This window comes from Melopsittacus undulatus, chromosome 4 (genome assembly GCF_012275295.1).
Source record: "Melopsittacus undulatus isolate bMelUnd1 chromosome 4, bMelUnd1.mat.Z, whole genome shotgun sequence".
Taxonomy (NCBI): Eukaryota; Metazoa; Chordata; class Aves; order Psittaciformes; family Psittaculidae; genus Melopsittacus; species Melopsittacus undulatus.
The window spans coordinates 53,893,006-53,913,840 of NC_047530.1; the positions used below are offsets into that span (position 1 = coordinate 53,893,006).

General features: G+C 39.7%; 1 protein-coding gene across 3 annotated transcripts in view; it reads left to right on the top strand.

Annotated features, from left to right (window-relative positions):
• The window catches only part of DENND5A (DENN domain containing 5A), a 71,202-nt gene that overhangs the window by 44,930 nt on the left and 5,437 nt on the right, over positions 1 to 20,835 (top strand). For 2 of the 3 annotated variants that reach the window (XM_034061847.1, XM_034061846.1), the window contains exons 11-19: positions 1,817 to 1,948; positions 3,540 to 3,692; positions 8,057 to 8,141; positions 9,545 to 9,629; positions 10,592 to 10,720; positions 16,112 to 16,233; positions 18,173 to 18,318; positions 18,883 to 19,001; positions 20,180 to 20,361. In XM_034061847.1, coding sequence (XP_033917738.1) covers positions 1,817 to 1,948; positions 3,540 to 3,692; positions 8,057 to 8,141; positions 9,545 to 9,629; positions 10,592 to 10,720; positions 16,112 to 16,233; positions 18,173 to 18,318; positions 18,883 to 19,001; positions 20,180 to 20,361 — 1,153 coding nt within the window. Of the gene's footprint in view, positions 1 to 1,816; positions 1,949 to 3,539; positions 3,693 to 4,519; positions 4,625 to 8,056; positions 8,142 to 9,544; positions 9,630 to 10,591; positions 10,721 to 16,111; positions 16,234 to 18,172; positions 18,319 to 18,882; positions 19,002 to 20,179; positions 20,362 to 20,835 lie in introns of all 3 variants that reach the window. The other variant, XM_034061848.1, reaches the window with a different exon arrangement.

Genomic DNA, 20,835 nt, shown 5'->3' on the forward strand with positions numbered 1-20,835 from the left:
GAGGCCAATCTGAGATGAACACTGGGGATCAGGCTGAGGCGGAGGCAGTGGTTTCAAAGTGCAGTGTTGTGAGTTGTAGACATATCAAAGCTTTGGGGCAGCCAACAAAAATCTGTGGAATTGAAGCTTAGTGGTTTTTAACTTGCAAATATTTGTGCCCAGTGGAGGGCAGAGTTTAAACCAATCCAATGACTGAACACCATCTTTTCTTTTTTCCTTTGAGATTCATTACTTACAAATTTATTTTTATGTTGAATGCTTGGGGGTTCTGCATTGTATTATGTCTTCACTGTCTTCCTTTTCTGTTTTGCATGCTTGCTTTTATTACTTCATATGTGCTTACCACTTTCACTTTGCATGGTCTGCTTGGCTTTTTGCTACCAACTTGTCCTACCAGCACCTGGACTTTTCCATGTCAGAACTTCCGTTGCAGTTATGTTTAGTCTGGGACCAGCATGATTGGCCCTTCGTGCCCTCTATAAAATCTGTGTCAGAGCATTATCTGGTATGTTCAATGCACAATATGACTGTAATCATAGTCCTGGATAAAGATGCATAATTAAATGTATATATCATAGCTCTTTAGTGTAAGGCTGATAGAGAAGGTGTGGTTTTCCCTCTACAAAGATTGTACTGTGTTTGACAAATCTGTCTGTGTAGATAGCCTGCTTGGAGACGTCATAGCAGCCTTCCAGTATCTGAAGGGGGCCTATAAAGATGCTGGGGAAAGACTCTTCATTAGGGACTGTAGTGATAGGACAAGGGGTAATGGGTTAAAACTTAAATGGGGAAGTTTAGATTGGATATAAGGAAGAAGTTCTTTACTGTGAGGGTGCTGAGGCACTGGAATGGCTTGCCCAGGGAGGTTGTGAGTGCTCCATCCCTGGCAGTGTTCAAGGCCAGGTTGGACAAAGCCTTGGGTGACATGGTTTAGTGTGAGGTGTCCCTGCCCATGGCAGGGGGGTTGGAACCAGATGATCTTCAGGTCCTTTCCAACCCTAACTATTCTATGATCCTATGATCTATTCACTGACGTTTCAGTTGGTCATTATTTCAGTGTAAGCTAGAGAAGTTGCCTATTAATCTGAAATATGTACTAATCCTTAGCATTCTGTCAGTGCCTATACAGGACTTATTCATAGCTGGCCATGCCTCAAACAATCAATGATCACCTGGCTTTCAAAACATTTGTAATTGTGTTCTTTTCTCTGAGGTGAAAACAGTGGCAACTCCTTGGCAATAAGAGGAGCTGAAAAGCTGAGGGTGTTGAATTCAAGAAAGTATTTTGCTCAAAACTGCAGACGTTTTATAGCTGAGAGCTGCTAGTAGCACTTTGAAGCTCTTTCTGTAAGAAACAGAATTTCTTCAGGAATGCAGGGCATAGTACAGATGTCAGATGTTGTCAAGTTCCAGGCAAAGTTTTCTTGCAGTCCTCATGTAGACTGGTCTGCCATTTGAACAAACTTGGTCTGGGTAATTACTATAAACTTCTGTTTTATATGAAAAGATAACAAGATAATCCTCAGTGGTGGAGGGAGTAATTGAATCTCTATGCATCTAGATATCCTTGGCAGTTTGTATTGTGTTTTTGTTGTTCAGCAGTGTATATTCTAATACTAGTTAGGTAACACGAATGGGGATTTAACTCCCAGTGAACTGGCACGCTGAGTGACCAATATAATACTGAACGAGGATGTGATCCTTTCCTCCTCATTGCACAGGGGTGGGTTCTAAAGTTAAGTTTACCTTTTTCCCTTGGCAAAGTGGTCTCACTTGCACTTTTATCTGTATTTGTCAATTTTCTACCCCAATATAGAAGTATATCCAAGAAGCCAGGAATCTGGGCAGCACTATTCGACAGCCCAAACTGTCTAACCTCTCTCCATCGGTAATTGCACAAACAAACTGGAAGTTTGTAGAAGGCTTGTTGAAGGAATGCCGAAATAAGGTAATACAGAGATAGTTCTGTTCTCTTGCACCTTATATTCATTCTTTATGGATCATTTTGTGGCCAGTATGTTTGAACTCTCCTCTTCCATCATCTGTTTCTGCTTTATTCATATAAAGGGTTTTGCATTCTAGTGAGAAATTCAGGAAAAGATAATGTGTTTAGCAGTTCTGCAAGGAGTGGAAACTTTATCAAACAGATTTATGATAGAGAATGTAAAATGATAGAAAGATTGAATATTGTGATGGGTCTTTATCACCCCACTGCCATGTCTATTATAGTATATTTCAGTTACTAATACCGAGGCTATACTATTTCAACAAGAGTGAATATTCCAAAAGAGAAGGTTCTGGTGAAAATACAGGAGCTTTTCTCATACCTAAAGGAAGTGGGTTAACAAACTTCTGAAATGTAAGTTTTCAAGCATTAAGCAAAGAAATTTGGCATTAGTTTGTAGACATGCTTCACCAGTATGTACTCAACAATATATTCATCTGAATTAAATGTTAATGTTTATACTACCACAGTAAAGAAAATAATTGACAAGTAGACACATTCTTGCCTTAAGTCAGTGGAGGTAATACAGCAATTGTACATAACTTTGTGAAACTGTGTTTGATACATGCATCTACTTCAGTTTTCTGTGTATATGAAACTGTCCAAATAATCCACTTTATAATAGAGGCATATGATGATGAAAATCCTTGAAGATAGACTGTGGAAATGCAACTCTAGTGAATGTAGTAAGCCTGCTGTTAGAAAAATTACCAGGGAAGGTGAGGAGAAGAAGCTAGAGGCTAACTGGTGATTCTTCATCTCAACCAAGACTGTGTGTAGGTGCCTAAGGGAGTATTACTCATTTGAGGGATACTCTAGAATAGCAACAAAGGTGAAAAAATGTGTAAGAGATGATCAGAAGTGATTCCCTAGTAATTTTCCCTCCAGGTTGCTATACAATGAATATTTTGTTACTGGAAGACTGTACTTCTAAATGCTGGTGAGAGCTTTGTTGACCAGAATGAAACTGCATGATTTAGGAGGACGTGGCTCATCAGGAAACTCAGGAGGTGCACTCCAGAATGGGTTTGGTTTAAACACAAACACCCTTCTGACAGAATGGAGTCTCACAAGAATAACGTATCCCCCTGCTACTTGGAAGCACTTGTGCATGTTCACCTACACTCGGAAGACGCAGACATAGCATATTGCTCCTAGTCCAGCACTCATCAGTCTTCAAAACCACTCAGGAACCTGTGTTGCAGGGCCTTGCTGCTAGGCCTCTCACTTGTCAATGTGTATCCTGCTGTTCCCTTTGTTCGAGTTATTCTGTGGAAGCTTATGTGTCCATTTGCAAGACCCCGTTAGAAAGATGGAAGAGGCTGTAAAGTAATCAACATTGCCGCAGCCGTGGCTTGAAAGACAGGGTAAAAGCAATGAAGTCATGCACTAGCTTCAGAAGTACTGTGTATACCCAGTTACTCTGCCAAATCTTTGCTATTATGTACTTCCTTGTTGGTTATTTAAAGAGTGTAAGTGATCTTGGAAGTTTCTATGGAAAGAATTAACTCTTTTTTGCCTTGTCCTATTTGAGACCAAGAGGATGTTGGTTGAAAAAATGGGCCGAGAAGCTGTGGAGCTGGGTCATGGTGAAGTGAATATCACAGGTGTGGAAGAGAATACCCTGATAGCCAGTCTGTGTGACCTCTTAGAAAGGATATGGAGCCACGGCCTGCAGGTCAAACAGGTGAGGAGCAAATACTCCTGTATGTTGCAAAGTGCACTTTCCTAAAGTCATGTTATGCCCTTCCAGTTTCTGCTTCCAGAGGATACCTTTTGTGTGCATATAGATGTGTTAAAATACTTCTGCCTCCCTCCAGCCTTTTTTATGTCAGTTACTTCCCCCTTGTCTGTCTCCATTTTCTGCTCTGGGGTATGTGCATGTGTACATGTAGATGTGTTCCACAGATGACTTCTTGGAAGGCTTTTTTGTTTGGTTTGGTATGTGGGTTTTGGTGTTGTTTTTTTCTTCAATAGGATGGTAAATAACATTTTTTTGGTGTTCGTAATACTTTTGCTAATGAAGTTGCATAGGCTAGAATGCAGCATATGCTAAAGATGCTCTAAATGGGATATGGTATAGGGATTTTGTTTTCATGCATGTTAATTAAGAGTTAAACCCTTCCTATTTTTGTTCTTCCTGAATGATGGAGGGATAGTTAAGTGATATTTGCAAGATCGCTAGTTAGGGGTGTTGCTTTTCTTATGAAACTCATAATTGTCATGTTCTTCTGTTTGTAGTCACTTTTGGGACTACATGGATTTTGGAAGGCCTTTATCTTTTCCTTCTCCTTTGTACAAAGGAATAGCAAGGACAGCGAGAATGATAACTTATTCTTTTTTTAAAGAATGTGCAGAATAAATATACATAGTCCAGTCAAACTGTAATTCAGTATCTCTGTTCCCAGCACCCAAGCACCAGTGTTAAATCTGCTCTCCTTCAAACTACATAGCAGTTCTCTATGTGAAGATTTATTGTGTGATTCTCTCCCTTCCCTCTTGTATATCACTTAGGATAGAAGCTGTACTGCTTTCATCTTAGAAGACAAAGCATCAGTATACTCTGCTTCAGCTCAGATTTGGGCCTTTCAGACCACCAGACGGCCAACCGTACATAAGGTTAATGCTTTGGATTGATTGCAGATGTTAGCAAACAGTGCTGAATGGTGGAATAGAGTAGTGGAATATAATAGAGTCCTGATGGAGGAAGTGCAGCACATCTTGTCTTATGATCCACCACCAATTCTGTGTGTGCTCTGGCCTTTATTAAATATGTAAAAGCCTGCTGGTCTAGACATGGGTTTTATTTTATTTTTCAATATGGAGCCAAGTAAGACACTTCTTTCACAATTGAGCATGGTAATGAGGATGACTTTCATTCCACCAATGCCTGCTTTTACCTCTTTCCTGCTGATGAACCCTGAAAATCCTACATTAGCTTTCTGCCAATTCTTTCACCTGCAGAGTGAATCCACACCTTCCTTTGCCCACAGCAGCGCAGGAGAGTTGTCAGATATAAGATCTAATGACTGAAGTAGTCTGAACTTTCAGAAGGCTGTGGTTATTAGAATCACAGAATCATAGAATAGTTAGGGTTGGAAAAGACCTTATGATGATCTAGTTCCAATCCCCTGCCATGGGCAGGGACACCTCACACTAAACCATATCACCCAAGGCTCTGTCCAACCTGGCCTTGAACACTGCCAGGGATGGAGCATTCACAACCTCCCTGGGCAACCCATTCCAGTGCCTCACCACCCTCACAGTAAAGAACTTCTTCCTTCTATCCAGTCTAAACCTCCCCTGTATAAGTTTTAACTTGTTAGGTGTTGTCCTATCACTACAGTCCCTAATGAAGAGTCTTTGCCCAGCCTCCCTATAGGCCTCCTTTAGATACTGGAAGGCTACTATGAGGTCTCTACGCAGCCTTCTCTTCTCCAGGCTGAACAACCCCAACTTTCTCAGCCTGTCTTCATATGGGAGGTGCTCCAGACCCCTGATCATTCTTGTGGCCTCCTCTGGACTTGTACCAACAGCTCCATGTCCTTTTGATGTTGAGGACACCAGAACTGCACACAATACTCCAAGTGAGGTCTCACGAGAGCAGAGTAGAGGGGCAGGATCACCTCCTTTGACCTGCTGGTCACGCTTCTTTTGATGCAGCCCAGGATACGGTTGCTTTCTGGGCTGTGAGCACACACTGAAGCCGGATCATATTCATTTTCTCATCGACCAACACCCCCAAGTCCTTCTCCTCAGGGCTGCTCTGAATCTCTTCTCTGCCCAACGTGGAGCTGTGCCTGGGATTGCTCCGACCCAGGTGTAGGACCTTGCACTTGTCATGGTTAAACTTCATGAGGTTGGCATCAGCCCACCTCACAAGTGTGTCAAGGTCCCTCTGGATGGCATTCCTTCCCTCCAGTGTATCAACCAACCCACACAGCTTGGTGTCATCGGCAAACTTGCTGAGGGCACACTCAACCCCACTGTCCATGGCAGCAATAAAGATGTTGAACAAGACCGATCCCAACACCGATCCCTGAGGGACACCACTCGTTACTGGTCTCCAGCTGGACATTGAGCCATTGACCACAACTCTTTGCATGCAGCCATCCAGCCAGTTCTTTATCCACTGCGTGGTCCACCTATCAAACTACTGTCTCTCCAATATAGAGACAAGGATGTCATGTGGAACAGTGTCGAACGCTTTTCACAAGTCCAGGTAGATGACATCAACTGCTCTACCCCTGTCCATCAGTTCCATAGCCCCATCATAGAATGGGGCATCATATTCTTTTGCCTGTTCTCTGTCCTCCTGCTTCCCTTAGGCTGTGTTCCTTTCCTTTATACAGCTTGCATCATCACTGCTATTTGGTGAAGTTAAAGGAGAGTAACATGATAGTACAGAAAGTGGGCAGATATATGTACAGTGTATGAGTTCTTACATGCATCATATTGTTGACATCTGTTTGCTGCAGGACCCTGTGCTGCTTTTTGTGAGCTGTTGCAGTTTTCCTTGCCATGGCGACCAGTTGCTGAACACTAGACTATGCGTGCATGTGTATGTTCACTGAGAGAAATGCCATTTTGAATGTAGCAGTTCCCTGGTGTTTTTCATGCTCCCTTTTAATGTTTTTATAAGACTTGCAATTTTGGCTTCCCATCTTGGATCTGTCAGGTATACACATGAGATATTGAGCTTCTCTGAATTTTGGTAAAAGTTCAGCAGTGAATGCATATTTTTAATAGATTTTTCTCAACACAGATGTTAGAGACACTCTAGGCATTATCTTCTGGGGGCAGGCTGCTTCTGGAATAATACTTCATTGTCGTTACTTCTTTATGTCAGTGAGTGAGCTATACTATTAAAATTCAGAGATTTTTAAAGATAGTGTTTTAAAAAAAGGTATTTCAGAGATGAGCTATAATTACTGCACTTTCAGGAAGCCACTTACATGACTCTAGATGACATTAATAGTGCAGAATTGACAGTCACAGTTTCTGCACAAAGTTGTAAATAAAAATACGGCTTTATCATATGACTGCATTTCTGAAAGGCAAAACTGCAAAATCTTTCCTGGGATTTCATGTTCATATAATAATTTAGGGTAATATTAATAAATTCCCTCTCTAAGTAATTTCAATCAGTGTCTTTGAGAGCCCCTGTTAAATTACTGCTGCCTTTCTGTAGCTTTGCAAGATTCTGGTTTATTGTGCAGAATATTTTAGGATGAATCCAAGAATCTATTTAGTTTGCCAGTGAAAGATTTCCTCAACTGTGTTAAGCTACCAGCAGTTTAAGAAAGCAACAATGAGCAATGTGCACCTTTTAACATCATTTGATGGATTTACCTTGGCCTAAATACTACATCTCAAGCTGTAACTTTTAAGTTGGTTTTATGATGTGTAGCACTGGAGTATTATTGCTGATGTGCTTTCATTGTCTTGTTTGTGTTTTGAGTTGTCATATTATGTGTGTGATTATCCAAGTCCTTTGCCTCATGAAATAGAGGGGAATCTTGGGGTTCTAAAAATTTACAGCATGCAACTGTAGGCCTGTATTACCCTCAAGACAACAAATGCACAAGGCTTGATCCGGTTATAAGATGGTTTACACAGACTGGTTCTATATCTCTTGTCACTTCACTGCTGGAACGGCAGGGTGAGAAAGACACATAGTACATGTTATGTCCTCAGAACTCTGCTTGCACATAGTCTTTTACAAGCATTTAAATGTTCTCTTATGATGTTAATGAGCTATGAGGATGGAAGTTCAGTTGGCTTTTTTTCCTGTTACCAGAATCATTAGATCCCAGTACTTTGACTCTGGTTTTAATTTCTCAACCTCTTTACAGTTCCTCAGCACCTCCAACTTGTGTCTCATTTTTGATTTTTACTAACGGCTTTGTAGGGAGAAATGTATTTAAATCAAGTCATTGTTATGGCTGGTACTTTCAGTGGTGATTTAAACTTTTTGGTTTAATTTTATTTAACGGATAGTGATTTCTTTAATGAGTTTTTTGTTTTGTTTTTTCTTTTTTTTAATTTTAGGGAAAGTCTGCTTTGTGGTCTCATCTGTTACACTACCTAGAAAACAGACAGAGAAAAATGACATCAGGCAGCTTCAGTTCCTCAGGTAAGATTGGATTCCACTTGAAGAAGATGATAAAAAGTTGAGTAAGAGCTGCCTGCAGATTTGCACCATGCAGAGATTGTTTTCTTGGAAATACCCTTCACTCAATATAACTGAATCAAGTATTTTATCTGCTGCAGAATTAATATGGACCTGGTGTATTGTTCCAGTATGTTTTGTGAAAAATAAACGTGTTTCAATTGAGCCCGTTTTTTTGGGTCTGGTGTCTGGCTACTGCAGATATCAGAAATATCTGGTGTTTCGAAGATAGGCTTTAAAGTTTATTGCTGTGATATACCAGCCTTCATATGACACATTGTCACTGCATGGCTGACAGAGCATGTTGAATTGTGGATGGGAGTGGAAAACAAGTATAAATAAATACAATTGAGCTCTATGTACTGAAATTTTACTTTCTGTCTTGAAAAACAATTGAACAGTAGGCTTATTGTTAAAAAGACATGGAAAAAACTGCAACAAACCCAAGAAACAACAAACAACACAGTAGAAACATTTTAATTTTTGTTATATACAGTGACGCAGTAACAATAATATTACAAGGTGTTTCTAATGTTATTAATGTAATTTTAAAGCACTACTACTTGTGTCAGATGTGGGCATAGGATTATAACACAAGGTATACCCTTTGTGTATAATTCCAAAAAGGGGTATAGGTGGGTTTGGGGGAAGCAGTGGGTGCTGTAGGCAAAAGCTGAGCATTACTAACTTGCACAGGGTCCTGGTAAGTAATCAGAACCAAAGATTTGGAAAGTATTAAGGTCTCTTGAATGTCACTTGGTCCATAGTGGTTTTGCGTATCAGACTGAAGTTGCAATCATTTTCATGCTTTCTAACTTTGGATTTAGGGCAGGGACTGTATTTAACATACAGCTTGATTATAGAGTGTAATTTGAAAGGTAAGAGTAATAATGTTGCTTAAAAACCCCAAAGTGTTCTATTTTAAAAAATAGTGGTGTTACAGGAGCATGCAAAGTGATAGATTAGTTCAGTGTGGTGTACTGAGCAAAACACGTTGAACACAGTTTTCTGGTGTCAATAGTGCCAGTCATTTTTACTATATAGAAAGAAAATAGGGTAGTCTTTAGAAAATAATACTTGATTAGTATATATCTTAAGCCATTTGATATTAGACCAATTTCAGTTTAATCACAGTTTATTAATGTGTTTAATGCTCAGTGTGTGCTGATCTGCATAACCATCTGTGTAGCATATTAGATTTTTCTGTCACTTGAAGTTGAAATATGCCACGATATCTTCACAAAGCAGTAGTCACCAGTAACTCAAGAGTGCGAGTTGATGTTAATTGACCTTTTATGTATATATATATATAATTTTAAAATCTTTATATGAATTTATACTAACACACTCTGTTCTTCTGAGTCTAGGAATACTTCTTGATTCAGAAAGGAGAAAGTCTGATACCAGTCCAGCCATGTCACCTCTTAGAATCTCTCTTGTCCAGGATATGAGGTGAGTTTAAGCTATTAAAACTAGCACAGAAACTTACGAGGTTTGCATACTTGTTTCTGTGTTTCACACAGTGGGGCGGTGGGGGGAATGTGGGTGAGAAACCTGCTGAAGTGTTTTAAGGTATATAGTGCAACCTTTTCACTGACCTTTACAAAAACATTTCATACAGTTGAGATTTTATATTGTCACAGCTACTGCTTATAGAAATACACTGGCACAGTTTTAATCTTTTTGTTTTCTTCTAAGTACGCTGTATTGTTTTATTTCCACAGACATGTGGGTGTAGTGTATGTGTTTTCCCAGTCATTGACAAATTGGTTGCATAGCTCTGAGCTCATTCTTAATTCTCAGTGAAGAAAGCAGTTTAAAGAACTTGATATAAAGAATGGGTTTATCTAACAATGAGTGCTGTAGTGTGAATAAAACTGTAACTTATGCTCAATGCCTTCTTTTCACTACATCAAAAAACAGTATGCATAACTTCTAAATTATTTTTGAAAGGCTTTTTTTATCCTCTTTTTTCCTTACCAACATCTAAGTTTTTCAGCAGGGAGGAGTGAATTTTCAAGGGACATGCTTGTCCTTTCAAAATATACCATTTGTTCCTTGTATGTAAGGAAAGCTACTGCTGAGCATACAAAGACAGTATTTAATTTTACAAAGCACTCAGCCATAAATACTGCAGTGATAAGGTCCAGAATGATTCTTAAATCATGTGAGGCAATGGGCCTGCTTTAGAATTTTGTAAATAGGGCACTGCATTGCAGATATTTCCTTTTCGGGCTCTTATTCTTTGTGAGCTAAATCTGCAAGGAATTTAGATAGGGCTGAATGTTTAGGTGCTCGTGTCTCTCTCTCTAGTAGTTTGCCTATAATTTTGGATTGATGGATAGCTTGATTCAAAAGGTCTGTCACACTTTGAAAATACTGGACAGTGTCTTTTGTTTGTTTTTTCTTCCCAGGCATATTCAGAACATTAGTGAGATCAAAACAGATGTTGGGAAGGCCAGAGCCTGGGTTCGTCTCTCTATGGAAAAGAAGTTGCTCTCTAGGCACCTAAAACAGCTGCTTTCAGACCATGAACTCACTAAGTAAGACAATTTATCTTGGACAAAGCTGTTAAAAAATAAAACCTGTTCGGTTGTCTAACTTCAGAAACTCAGAAGCCCCTATCCTTCCACCTGCTTAGAAGGGTGCAAAAGCAATAGAACTAACGACCCTTTCAAGTGTGTCTCTGTACCTGTGTGTTTGGAATTGTGATTCAGTGATGGCATTCTTCAGATACAGAATCAGTTCTGTCGGGCTGCCTGCAACTTTGAGGTGAAATCTTTAAAAGTTGCTATGGATTAAATGAAAAGGAGCCTAAGTCCAAACACCACTACTTTGCTGAGTCAAGCTTTTTGTTTTGGCTCACCTTCTGTGTGGGATTATTTTGTGTTCCTTGGATTGTTTGCGTGGTTTTGCAGTGCATTACAGAGTGCAACTTAGGTCCTGGTAGCAGTTGGGTCATGGTATGGAAAGCATAAAGGCACATCCACATTGTTTTTTTTGTGGTTCTCATTAGCGAGACTCAAGCTGACTGTTCCTTAGTTTCTCACTTCTGTTACCAAATCTGAGACATTCTTGTAACTGCTTTCACAGCCATGTAAAATACTGTAGATAAACCACACCAAAAGTTGATTTTAAGAAAACAAATTAATAGTGTACATGCAGTACCTTGGAGGCGATCAGTTCTTGAGTCTCATTCTGGGGCCATAGGCTTAAGATGAGACTTGGTAATCTTTTGAAATCTTCCATCTAAATTTTTCAGAGCATGATTGTCCACATCTCTAGTTCAAACTGACATTGTCTCAGCTTTGTTCATCGTCTCCTGCACAGTAAAGGTTTTGCATTTATAGCCTGCTTAAGAACATAAAGTAAATTCGTTTCATAGTAGTAAAATATTTGCTATTATAATTATTTTTGGTTTTATTACTTCTCCTAAACATTTCAAAATATGTCACTTCCAATTCCTCATACGCGAAGTCATTAAAAAAAGATATGAAAAGACCCAACCACTGAGACCCAAGACACTGCTTAAAGAGTAATTGTACTATGGGAAGAAAAGGGGACAAGTACATGAAGTATGAAGGGGAGGAAGATGTGAGAACTGAAGACATGAACCTATGGAGTTCCAAACACTGGTGTCTTAAACTCTGAAGTACTCTGTGCTAGTGCTTCTTATAAGTACTCAAAGAACAAAAGGAGAAATGCTCAGCGCAAGGACCCGTGTATGTGATGTCTAGAGCCCATGCACATTGTAAACATAATTATTTTGTAAATAGTTGCAATAATCAGAGTACAAGCCATATTTAATACTAATTTTTTTAAGAGTAAGGATTTGAGATTTATTTAATGTAAGCTGTGCAGGAAACAATAAAGTGTGCCAATAAGGTTGAATATACTGGTTACTGCATGGAAATGAAAGGTTCCCGTGTATGGGCCCTAGGAATTGCCACTAGCTTTATTTGAAGACTTCTTTCTGGAGACAGTTTAATCTACGCTGTCTGCTCTTCATTTCCTCTCTTCGCAGTCACGTCACCTTCCAAGAAATGTCTTCTCCCCAAATCCCCTCAAGCCCCAGCTGCTAGTTATTTGAGATTTGCCTTGTATTGAATTGTTTTGAACATTCTGATGAGTCTGTGGCCTTCCAACAGTGAGTAAAGAAAAGCTGAAAGACAAAGTCAGGACAGCTAATAAATCTACTTGTATCTCAAAATTAAGGTTAGCCCTCCTCAGTGAGGTCGGCAGTCCAGATTGGGTTAAATTAGCTGTGCTTTCCCCATGTAGAACAGGTGCTGTGCGACGACTTTGAGCATATTCTCCTCCTCCTGTCCCTCCCCCCCTTCACCTCCAAGAATTAAACCCCCAGCTCTATCAGACACATTCTAATTCTCTAGAATAGACTGAGACAGTTGCAAAAATATGTTTAAAATGAAAGTGACAAGTGAAGGAGCAACTTGTATAGAAATGACATCAGTTCTTTGCAATCCTGTGTGCCTTGTGCTACCTATTTAGATACCCTACTGAAAAGTGTTCTGTGGAGCATGGATTTAAAATGTGCTCCATTTGGTTTTGGAGGAAGCAGTGCCAAGTTCAGTGAGATACTAAAAGTAATTGTGCAACTGATGATATTTTACAGTTAACATGACTGTATTTTGAAGCAACTATTAGGTATTTTAATTAACTCGTTTGCTTCACTTGGCATTTGCTAAAAATATAGAAAACCTGAAATGTTCAGTTTCTTTCTAGTCTGCAGAGGGACTAGAGTTAGGGAACAGAAGGAAGTCACATTGCTTCACTCCTCAAACTCCATTGTGTTCCCAAGTAAACTGGGAAATCTTACACTCTGAAAAGGTAGGGCAGCACATACCCTTGTAGACAGGCTGTCTAAACATGTGGTTCAGATTGTTCAAATGAAACATGGACGCGATCACCCACGAGACCTTTGTGGGTGTCCTGGGTTCAGCAGTAGCAGTCATTTTTCTCCTTCTTAGTAGCTGGTGCAGTGCTGTGGTTTTGACTTTCAGCCTGGGAACAGTGCTTATAGCACCAGTGTTTTTAGTTGTTGCTCAGTAATGTTTACTCCGACCAAGGACTTTGTGAGTCTCATGCTCTGCCAGAGAGGATGGGAAGCCAGGAGGAATCAGAGGCAGGACACCTGACCTAAACTAGTCAAAGAGGTATTCCATACCACAGCACGTCATGCCCTGTATATAAACTGGGGGCGGTTACCTGGAAAGGCTAGATCACTGCTCAGTCAGGTTGGGTATTGGTTGGCGGGTGGTGAGCGGTTGTATTCTCTCCCTTTGTTATTTCCCTTCTCATTACTATTACTGGTGGTAGCAGCAGTGGTTTGTGCTATACCTTGGTTACTGGACTGTTCTTATCTCAACCCATGGCAGATTGCAACTCCTGTGACTACAAGCAGGTTATGTTGATTTCAGGCTCAGTATCTATTTCCTTTGAACATTCCTGTCAATCTCTCATGTTATGTTTGTTATGCAAGTGAGAATATGTGTGTGTGTGTTAATATTAATTGATCTGCTTTGCAAATTTCTGGCTTGTGAGTCACTTGCTGACTTTTCTGTAATTGATGTCTGAAATTGAGGGGAGTTGTCAGGATGCCCTCCTGGCAGGAAGAACCTGGACATGGCTGTGTCAGTATTTCATGCATTCATGACATTTTGAATATTCCTCTGGCATCAGTCAGATTTTGATACATCTTGGAATGCTCTTTTATGATTATTCACCAACACTGGTATCATTTATTTGTTGCATAATTAAGAAAAATAATGGTGATTGCTGTGTACAAGTGAGTAACTTAAGAGTATTTTCGAGTCAAAATTTTGCACTTAAAAACCTTGAGGTTGTAAAATAATTTCAAGGTTTCTCCCTTGCAAATTATGCAGGGTTAAAGTCTCTAATGTGTTTGAGTAATTTCAGTAAGTTTAAAAGATTGTTTCCACTAACAGTGCATCCTTCTGCATAGGTGTTAGTGTCTCTATTAGTAGAGTAGGCTACTGAGCTACATCTTTTGATATTTCCACTTAAAAGAAGTTGCACTTCTGTTCATTGTTGCAGTCAGAGGAAAGTGTTTTCAACCCAGTAGAAGGGAACAGTAGGACTTTAAGCCTTTAAGGAGGACTTTAGACATGCAAGACTTTGCAAGTCTGTGATTTTGTTCATCAGGAGCTGTGTACTGTCAGCACTGAAGCTATTCCCTGAATTTTATGCAGGTTGTTGTAGGCCCTAGTTATCACCTATAGGCTCAGTGTTTGCCCTAGTGTGCTGCGGAATGGACTCAGTCAGAGATCAGTATGATCAGACAAAAAGCCATTTATTGCAAAGCATTAACTCCTTATATACTATTGCTTACACACACCTACAGCAATTTGGCATATCATGATTGGATACTTGTCGTGAAGACCCTTGGTGACTAACATATAATTGGTTAAGCACAGGTGTGAGAACTTGACCTCGAACACTTGCCAACAGTACACAGTTCTTGTAACTCAGTGAATTCCAGCTTCTTCTTATCTTGCTTGCTTAAGCTTCCTCGGGCCTCTCACGGCCTTGCTGTATCCCTCACAGTTATTCAGAGCTCATGTACCAAATATCCATTCTCCTGTGAAAACACTGTCTCCACATCTCCCCCTTTTTAGTTTTAGTAAAAGTTTTTTACAATTTGGGGTGTCTGCTCTATCACTGCTTGACTTGTGTAACATAACAACCCACTACTCTAGGCAGCATTATTTCAGTAAGATTAGTCTGATTTGAAGTTACTTGAACCTTTATAACATGTGGCATACCAGTGAATCCTACACACCATGTAACAGGTTGGAATATTTGGGATTTAACAGATGTGCCCAGTGTACTTGTCCATTACCCATGGTCACACATAATAGAACAGATATTACAAAGATTTCTGTCATTGCTGTTTCTTTATGTTGTTGAGCTCTGCGGCTTTGTACGTTTCTCTGGCAGTCAGTATGGTCCTGTTGATAGCTGTACACAGCTGGGCCTGCCCTTTTTCTCCTGGATGGCTCTCTGATAACAGCGGAGGCCATCCCTCGCATCAAGGTGGCTAGTAAATACAGGTAGTTTTATAGACAAAATCACAACCTCTAATAATAGCTACTTTACAAGCATGCATATTCAAGCTGTTACTTTTCAGTTGCCCCCAAGTGATGTTTTGAAATAATTCATTTTCCTCTATCTCATTCTGCTTGGGGTATTCATAGTCAGCTCCTGTAGCTGATGCATCGAGTTCTTCCACTCGTTTGTCCAGCTCATGGCAAGGCTTGACAAACTTTGCAGGCAGCCACCGTGGACCTCTGGGTAGGAGGACACAAATATACCCCTTCCCCTGGGTTATCAGTTCTTGAGAAATAGACAGGTTAAAGTGATTCCTTAAAGCAGAAGCATTCTGATGCAAACGGAATGTGAAGCAGCTGCAGAAGTAAACGGCAGTGTTAACAGCCAAGGAGTTTGCTCCATCACTAGTGTCCTTTGAAAAGTCTTCTAACTGTCTTATGTGCTGGTGGACTCTCCCATGGCACAATCTGCTGGGAAGTAACTTCTGAGGACTCTCTTGCTTCAGTTCTATCATTTTAACATTGCCAAAATGTTGTCAGAGAATACAAAATCACTTTTTCCATCTTGGAGTGTTGGGTGGGAGAAGACCCTTAGACCACTCCAAACTTTGATTTCAATGGGTGGAAAATAGTGTGGACAATTGGACTGATGCAGTTGTGAGACTTCAGACTTGCCGAATGTCAGCATACCTTGGTACATTAAATACTGTTGGCTCTACCAGAATCACTTGTCATTTGTAATTGCTTGCCCATTCTTCATAGTTTGCCTAATCAATAAGCACAGCAGAAAACATTTCACTGAAAGTCTCTTGTTACTATAACAGATCATTTGTTTTGCTTTGTCAGAAAACTCTACAAGCGTTATGCATTCCTCCGCTGTGATGATGAGAAAGAACAATTCTTATATCATCTCCTGTCATTCAATGCTGTTGATTACTTTTGTTTTACCAATGTTTTCACAACAATCTGTAAGTATTTGCTTTCCCTGGAACTCTGATTTCCAGATTTGGTTGAGTCCTTATCCAAAATTCTAAACTGCTCTGAGCAACATGCCTGAATGTATTTGTCTTTTCCTGTGTGCATCTGAGTGTGCTGTAATCCTGTTTCTGTGATCTTCTCTGGTGGGCAGTAGTGTCTGTATTTGTGTCACTAAAGGCTTTTGTTTATAACCTTATAAAATAAGCAGCTTTAGTCCTTTTAGTTGAGGGAGAGTTCTCAACAGCAAATTTTGTGGGCTTGTTGCATGATGCTGAACAAGAACCATATGGATTGCTCATTATCAAAATAAGAATATTAACACCTACTCGGAATTAAAAGAAAACAAAAAAATCTTTCTCCTTTCATGCTCAGCCTACTTTGCCATATGCCTGTCTCTGAGTTTCAGATAAGAATGAAATACCCATTGTGGGCTGCATCAGAACTCTGCAATGCACTGAACTGCTTCTTTGGCTTTCTTTTCTTTCTTTTTTTAAAAATAGATGCCCTAGAGAAACTTCTAACCTGTTGTTGCTGATGCATAAGCATATTACAGAGTCCTCATGCATTTGTGTACCTGCTGCTGCAGGACCTCACTAGTAGGGAGGAATAAGGAAAGACTTCAGCAAGTCTTATAAAACTGGGGATGGGGGGGTGTGAAAGGACCCCTGTGGCCCCATGGTAGGAGCTACCCTTGATGGTATGTTATGTTATGATCCATGTTTATGTGTATGAAAGGCAAAACAAGCAGACATCTAAAATGTATGTAAAATGATTTGAAGCAGAATTATGTTTTTGTGGTCTTGTGGGCAAGTTCTGGACAATGCTAAAATCTAGTCTGCTGGACGAAGTTAAATTGTCTCTTACTTTAAAACTATTAGCATAGAAAATAAAAAGGGAAATGTATTAATTAATTCTTAAATGCCATGAGCATCGAGCTTTTAAGAAAATCCAACCACCAAATAGTTTCTTGAGGGCTCTGATAGCTGAGGAGATATTGAGAAAGAAATGTATTAAATGCCTCAGCTGAAAAGCTCTAACTGCAATCCATTTATGCACTATCAAAGAAGGGCAGATTGCCAAGAAACACAATGACCATTCAGATAATTGTTATAAAAGTTTGGGTAATAGGGGGCTGTGCATGAGATACTAGGCAGTTAAAGAGCATGCACATTTCCTCAGGAGCAGATGTCTCCTGAGTCAGAGAAGGGGTTGTAACTTGGGTGATACTACGTTGAATTAGTCATTGGTAAACCAGGGGACCAGGAAGTGTTTGAGCAAGTCTGGTGCCAGTTAGAGGAGAAAAAGCTGTTTATTCTTCTTAGAATCAAGATGTATTATGGACAGCATAATTAAGAGCAATATGGTACAGAGAAACTTTCAGCATTATAAACTATTTTCACTGAGTTTGTTCAGCCACACTAGTGAATGCTGGTGCAAGAAAGCCCTGCAAACATAGGCTTTGGTTAGTAATTGAATGGGGATTGGTGTTAGCTATGTAGTGTGTGTACATGCACGAACAAAAGCAGGCAGTTAGGAGTTGAGTATTGTGTTGCATGCTGAGCTGCAATGTAGTCCTAGATACATGAATATTCTGTCTTCACTTTCTTGTCTCTAAGCTGGGGACGAGTAACCATCTTCATGATATGTTTTGGGGCTGATAAATGAAAAATTATGCCATCCATACTTCTTTTTCCAGTTGATAGTGTTTTGCTGTCAGCTCTGCTTCTTAATGACTGCTATATGTACATTTCCTGATTGTCAATCACTGCTTAGTATGCAGGTGTTAGCATGATTAAATAGTAACTCTGATGTTTTAACATTTCATGGTGCTGTAGTATTATTTTGACTTACCTTCCCCCCCCCTTTTCATTAAAGAGGTTAAGTAACTATCTTTCATTTCTGAAGCGTAATTTCTTCTTGTGTTTGCAGTGATACCATACCATATATTGATTGTTCCTAGCAAGAAACTTGGTGGCTCAATGTTTACAGCCAATCCTTGGATCTGTATCTCCGGAGAACTGGGTGAAACAGGAGTCCTGCAGATTCCCAGGAATATATTAGAAATGACTTTTGAGGTTTGTATTGCTTTAAACAAAAAATGCTTTGGATGTTCTGTTTATTCAGTTTTAAATTCCCCCTTTGCTATACCATCTTGCTATACATTTCGTATCATTAGTCTGTGTGGTTAATCACAAATATTTCCTGTGCCTGCACATAACAAATTTAATCTATATTTAATAACATGTGGAACAAAATGACTGACAAATCCTTATTGCAAATATAAAGACTGTCTTTATATTACAATTTTGTGCTGTTATGGTGGGAGGTATCATATCCTCTTCTGTTGGAAGTGAAGTTATTCTGCACTGATTCTTGTGCGTGTGTATGCATTGGGTAAAATTTAATTGAAAAATCTAGTTTAACTGTTGTTTCTGATGATGAAAATAGCATTTAACAAAGAAAAGCAAACAAAACCAAATAAGACCACCTATACCTAAAAAGTCCAGAATCAATCATGTGGTTAGGAAAAGGGAACCACATTTCTGATTCCCTATCTGAGCATGTTCTTTAATAGTTTATGTCTCCAACGTGCTGCTCTTTTTCAGTATGCACTGACAAATTCTTTGTTCAATTTGCAGTGCCAGAACCTGGGAAAACTGACCACAGTGCAAATAGGACATGATAATTCAGGACTGTATGCCAAGTGGCTAGTGGAATATGTTATGGTCAGAAATGAAATAACAGGGCATACTTACAAGTAAGTATCATCCTGAAATTTCATATTGGGTAAGTAGAATTTCTGCGGGGAGCTGGCACAGCAGCACTTGTTTGATTAGAAAGGTCTTATCTCCTGAGACTTTGTGTCTACAGTTGCTGCTACCTGAAAGCATAGAAAGGTCATTTGGCTTCTGGCATTAAACAAGTTGTGATTCTTATAAAATGAAGCAGAGTTTTCAGTTTGCAGATGCTCATGACTAGCCTTAAAACATTGGCAGAGAAGCTGAGTTGAGTGTGGGACATCTTAAAAATAATCTCCCTCGAACCCAAGGAAGAAGTAGCAAGTTAGAGCTTGCAGCTCATCAAACATGGGTGGTATTTTATATTAAGGCTGAGTGCTCTAGGTGTTACAGAGAAACCTTTGGACACATTCTGGAACACAGGGGCTTACAAGTGTTGGAAACCTGTGTTTGCATAGTGAAAGTAAAGGAACAAGATTTACAGTAAAAGTTAAATTAGGTACAGTATAGTTTGATACCCTGTCCTTTGTCAGAGAAACTGTCAGGCTCATGTTGATGGCAAACTGGTGGGTTAAGTCCACTCAGTTTTCCATGTCAGCTTGTTTGTAGTTAAATGAAGAGGCAAGATTCTAGTTTTGGATGCTATTCAGTTTTCTGATTAATCTGATTAAACTGACTTCAACATTGATTTGTAGAAGGTGATGATAAGCAAGTGAGCATGTGTGCTTTCTGTGTCTAATTTAATATCCCAGTTTCAATAGACGTATAGGTGTTTCGGCCTTTCAGTATATGTTTGAGTTTTTTTTGTTTTGTGGCTGGCCTGCTATGTAATCCATGAAAGCATAGGAGTATTTCACCACCCTTCTATAGTGTGTAGTGGGTCTTCCACTTCTACCTCTTTTTCCTCTGCAGCTCTCAAGTCATATACTACATACAGGACAAGACAAAATCTGCCACTCTTTTCTTTGCAAATAATTCAGTGCAACATTTAGTACAGACTTGAAACTGAAAAACTGGGGTTTTTTTATGCATCTGCTGGCAAAAGCTAAATCCAGGTCTTTGTTGCTAGATGAATGGTGTATTTCTAGTAACTATCCCAGCAGAATTTGAGGTTTATGCAGCTGCAGTTGAAAGTCTTTGGCATGGGATTGAATCAGGGATGAAGGACTTGATCCACGTATCTCCTTTATGTTTTTAGGTTTCCCTGTGGAAGATGGCTTGGAAAAGGAATGGATGATGGCAGCTTAGAGAGGATCCTGGTGGGAGAGTTGCTGACTTCCCACACTGAGGTTGATGAGCGGCAGTGCCGAACCCCTCCTTTGCAGCAGTCACCAAGCATGATCAGAAGATTTGTCACTATATCGCCAAACAATAAGCCAAGTGAGTGGTGGAGGTTGTCTTGTCTTGTACTGTCTGCATCATTACCTGGGAAGAGATTCTTGCAAACAGAACTACAGTTTCCTTGTATTTTAGACCTGTAGCTTGGAGAGAACCTGGGAAACTCACTTAGCCCAAACCCCTGCCCCAGGTCCAGCTAATTTCTGAATTACAATCCTGAGCAAGCTGTTCCACCTAATCAAGTTCTTAAAGTCCCCAAGGATGGAAGGAAGATGTCTCTGGACTTCTGGTTCAGTGCTTAGCAGCCCTAGTGGTGTTTTTTGTATTCTTCTTTCATCTGTGGAGTGAATGCTATGGAAGAAGGTAAAAATTTGCTGTCCTGTCTTTACTTGTCCTTCATGGACAAAAAACTTGCTAGTGGTTTCTATTAATGGACTGCAGTTTTCTATTGAGGTTGTTGTTCTGGGCTGTCTTGTTCCTGATAAATTAGGAACAGGTGGTTACTTTTTTTCCCAG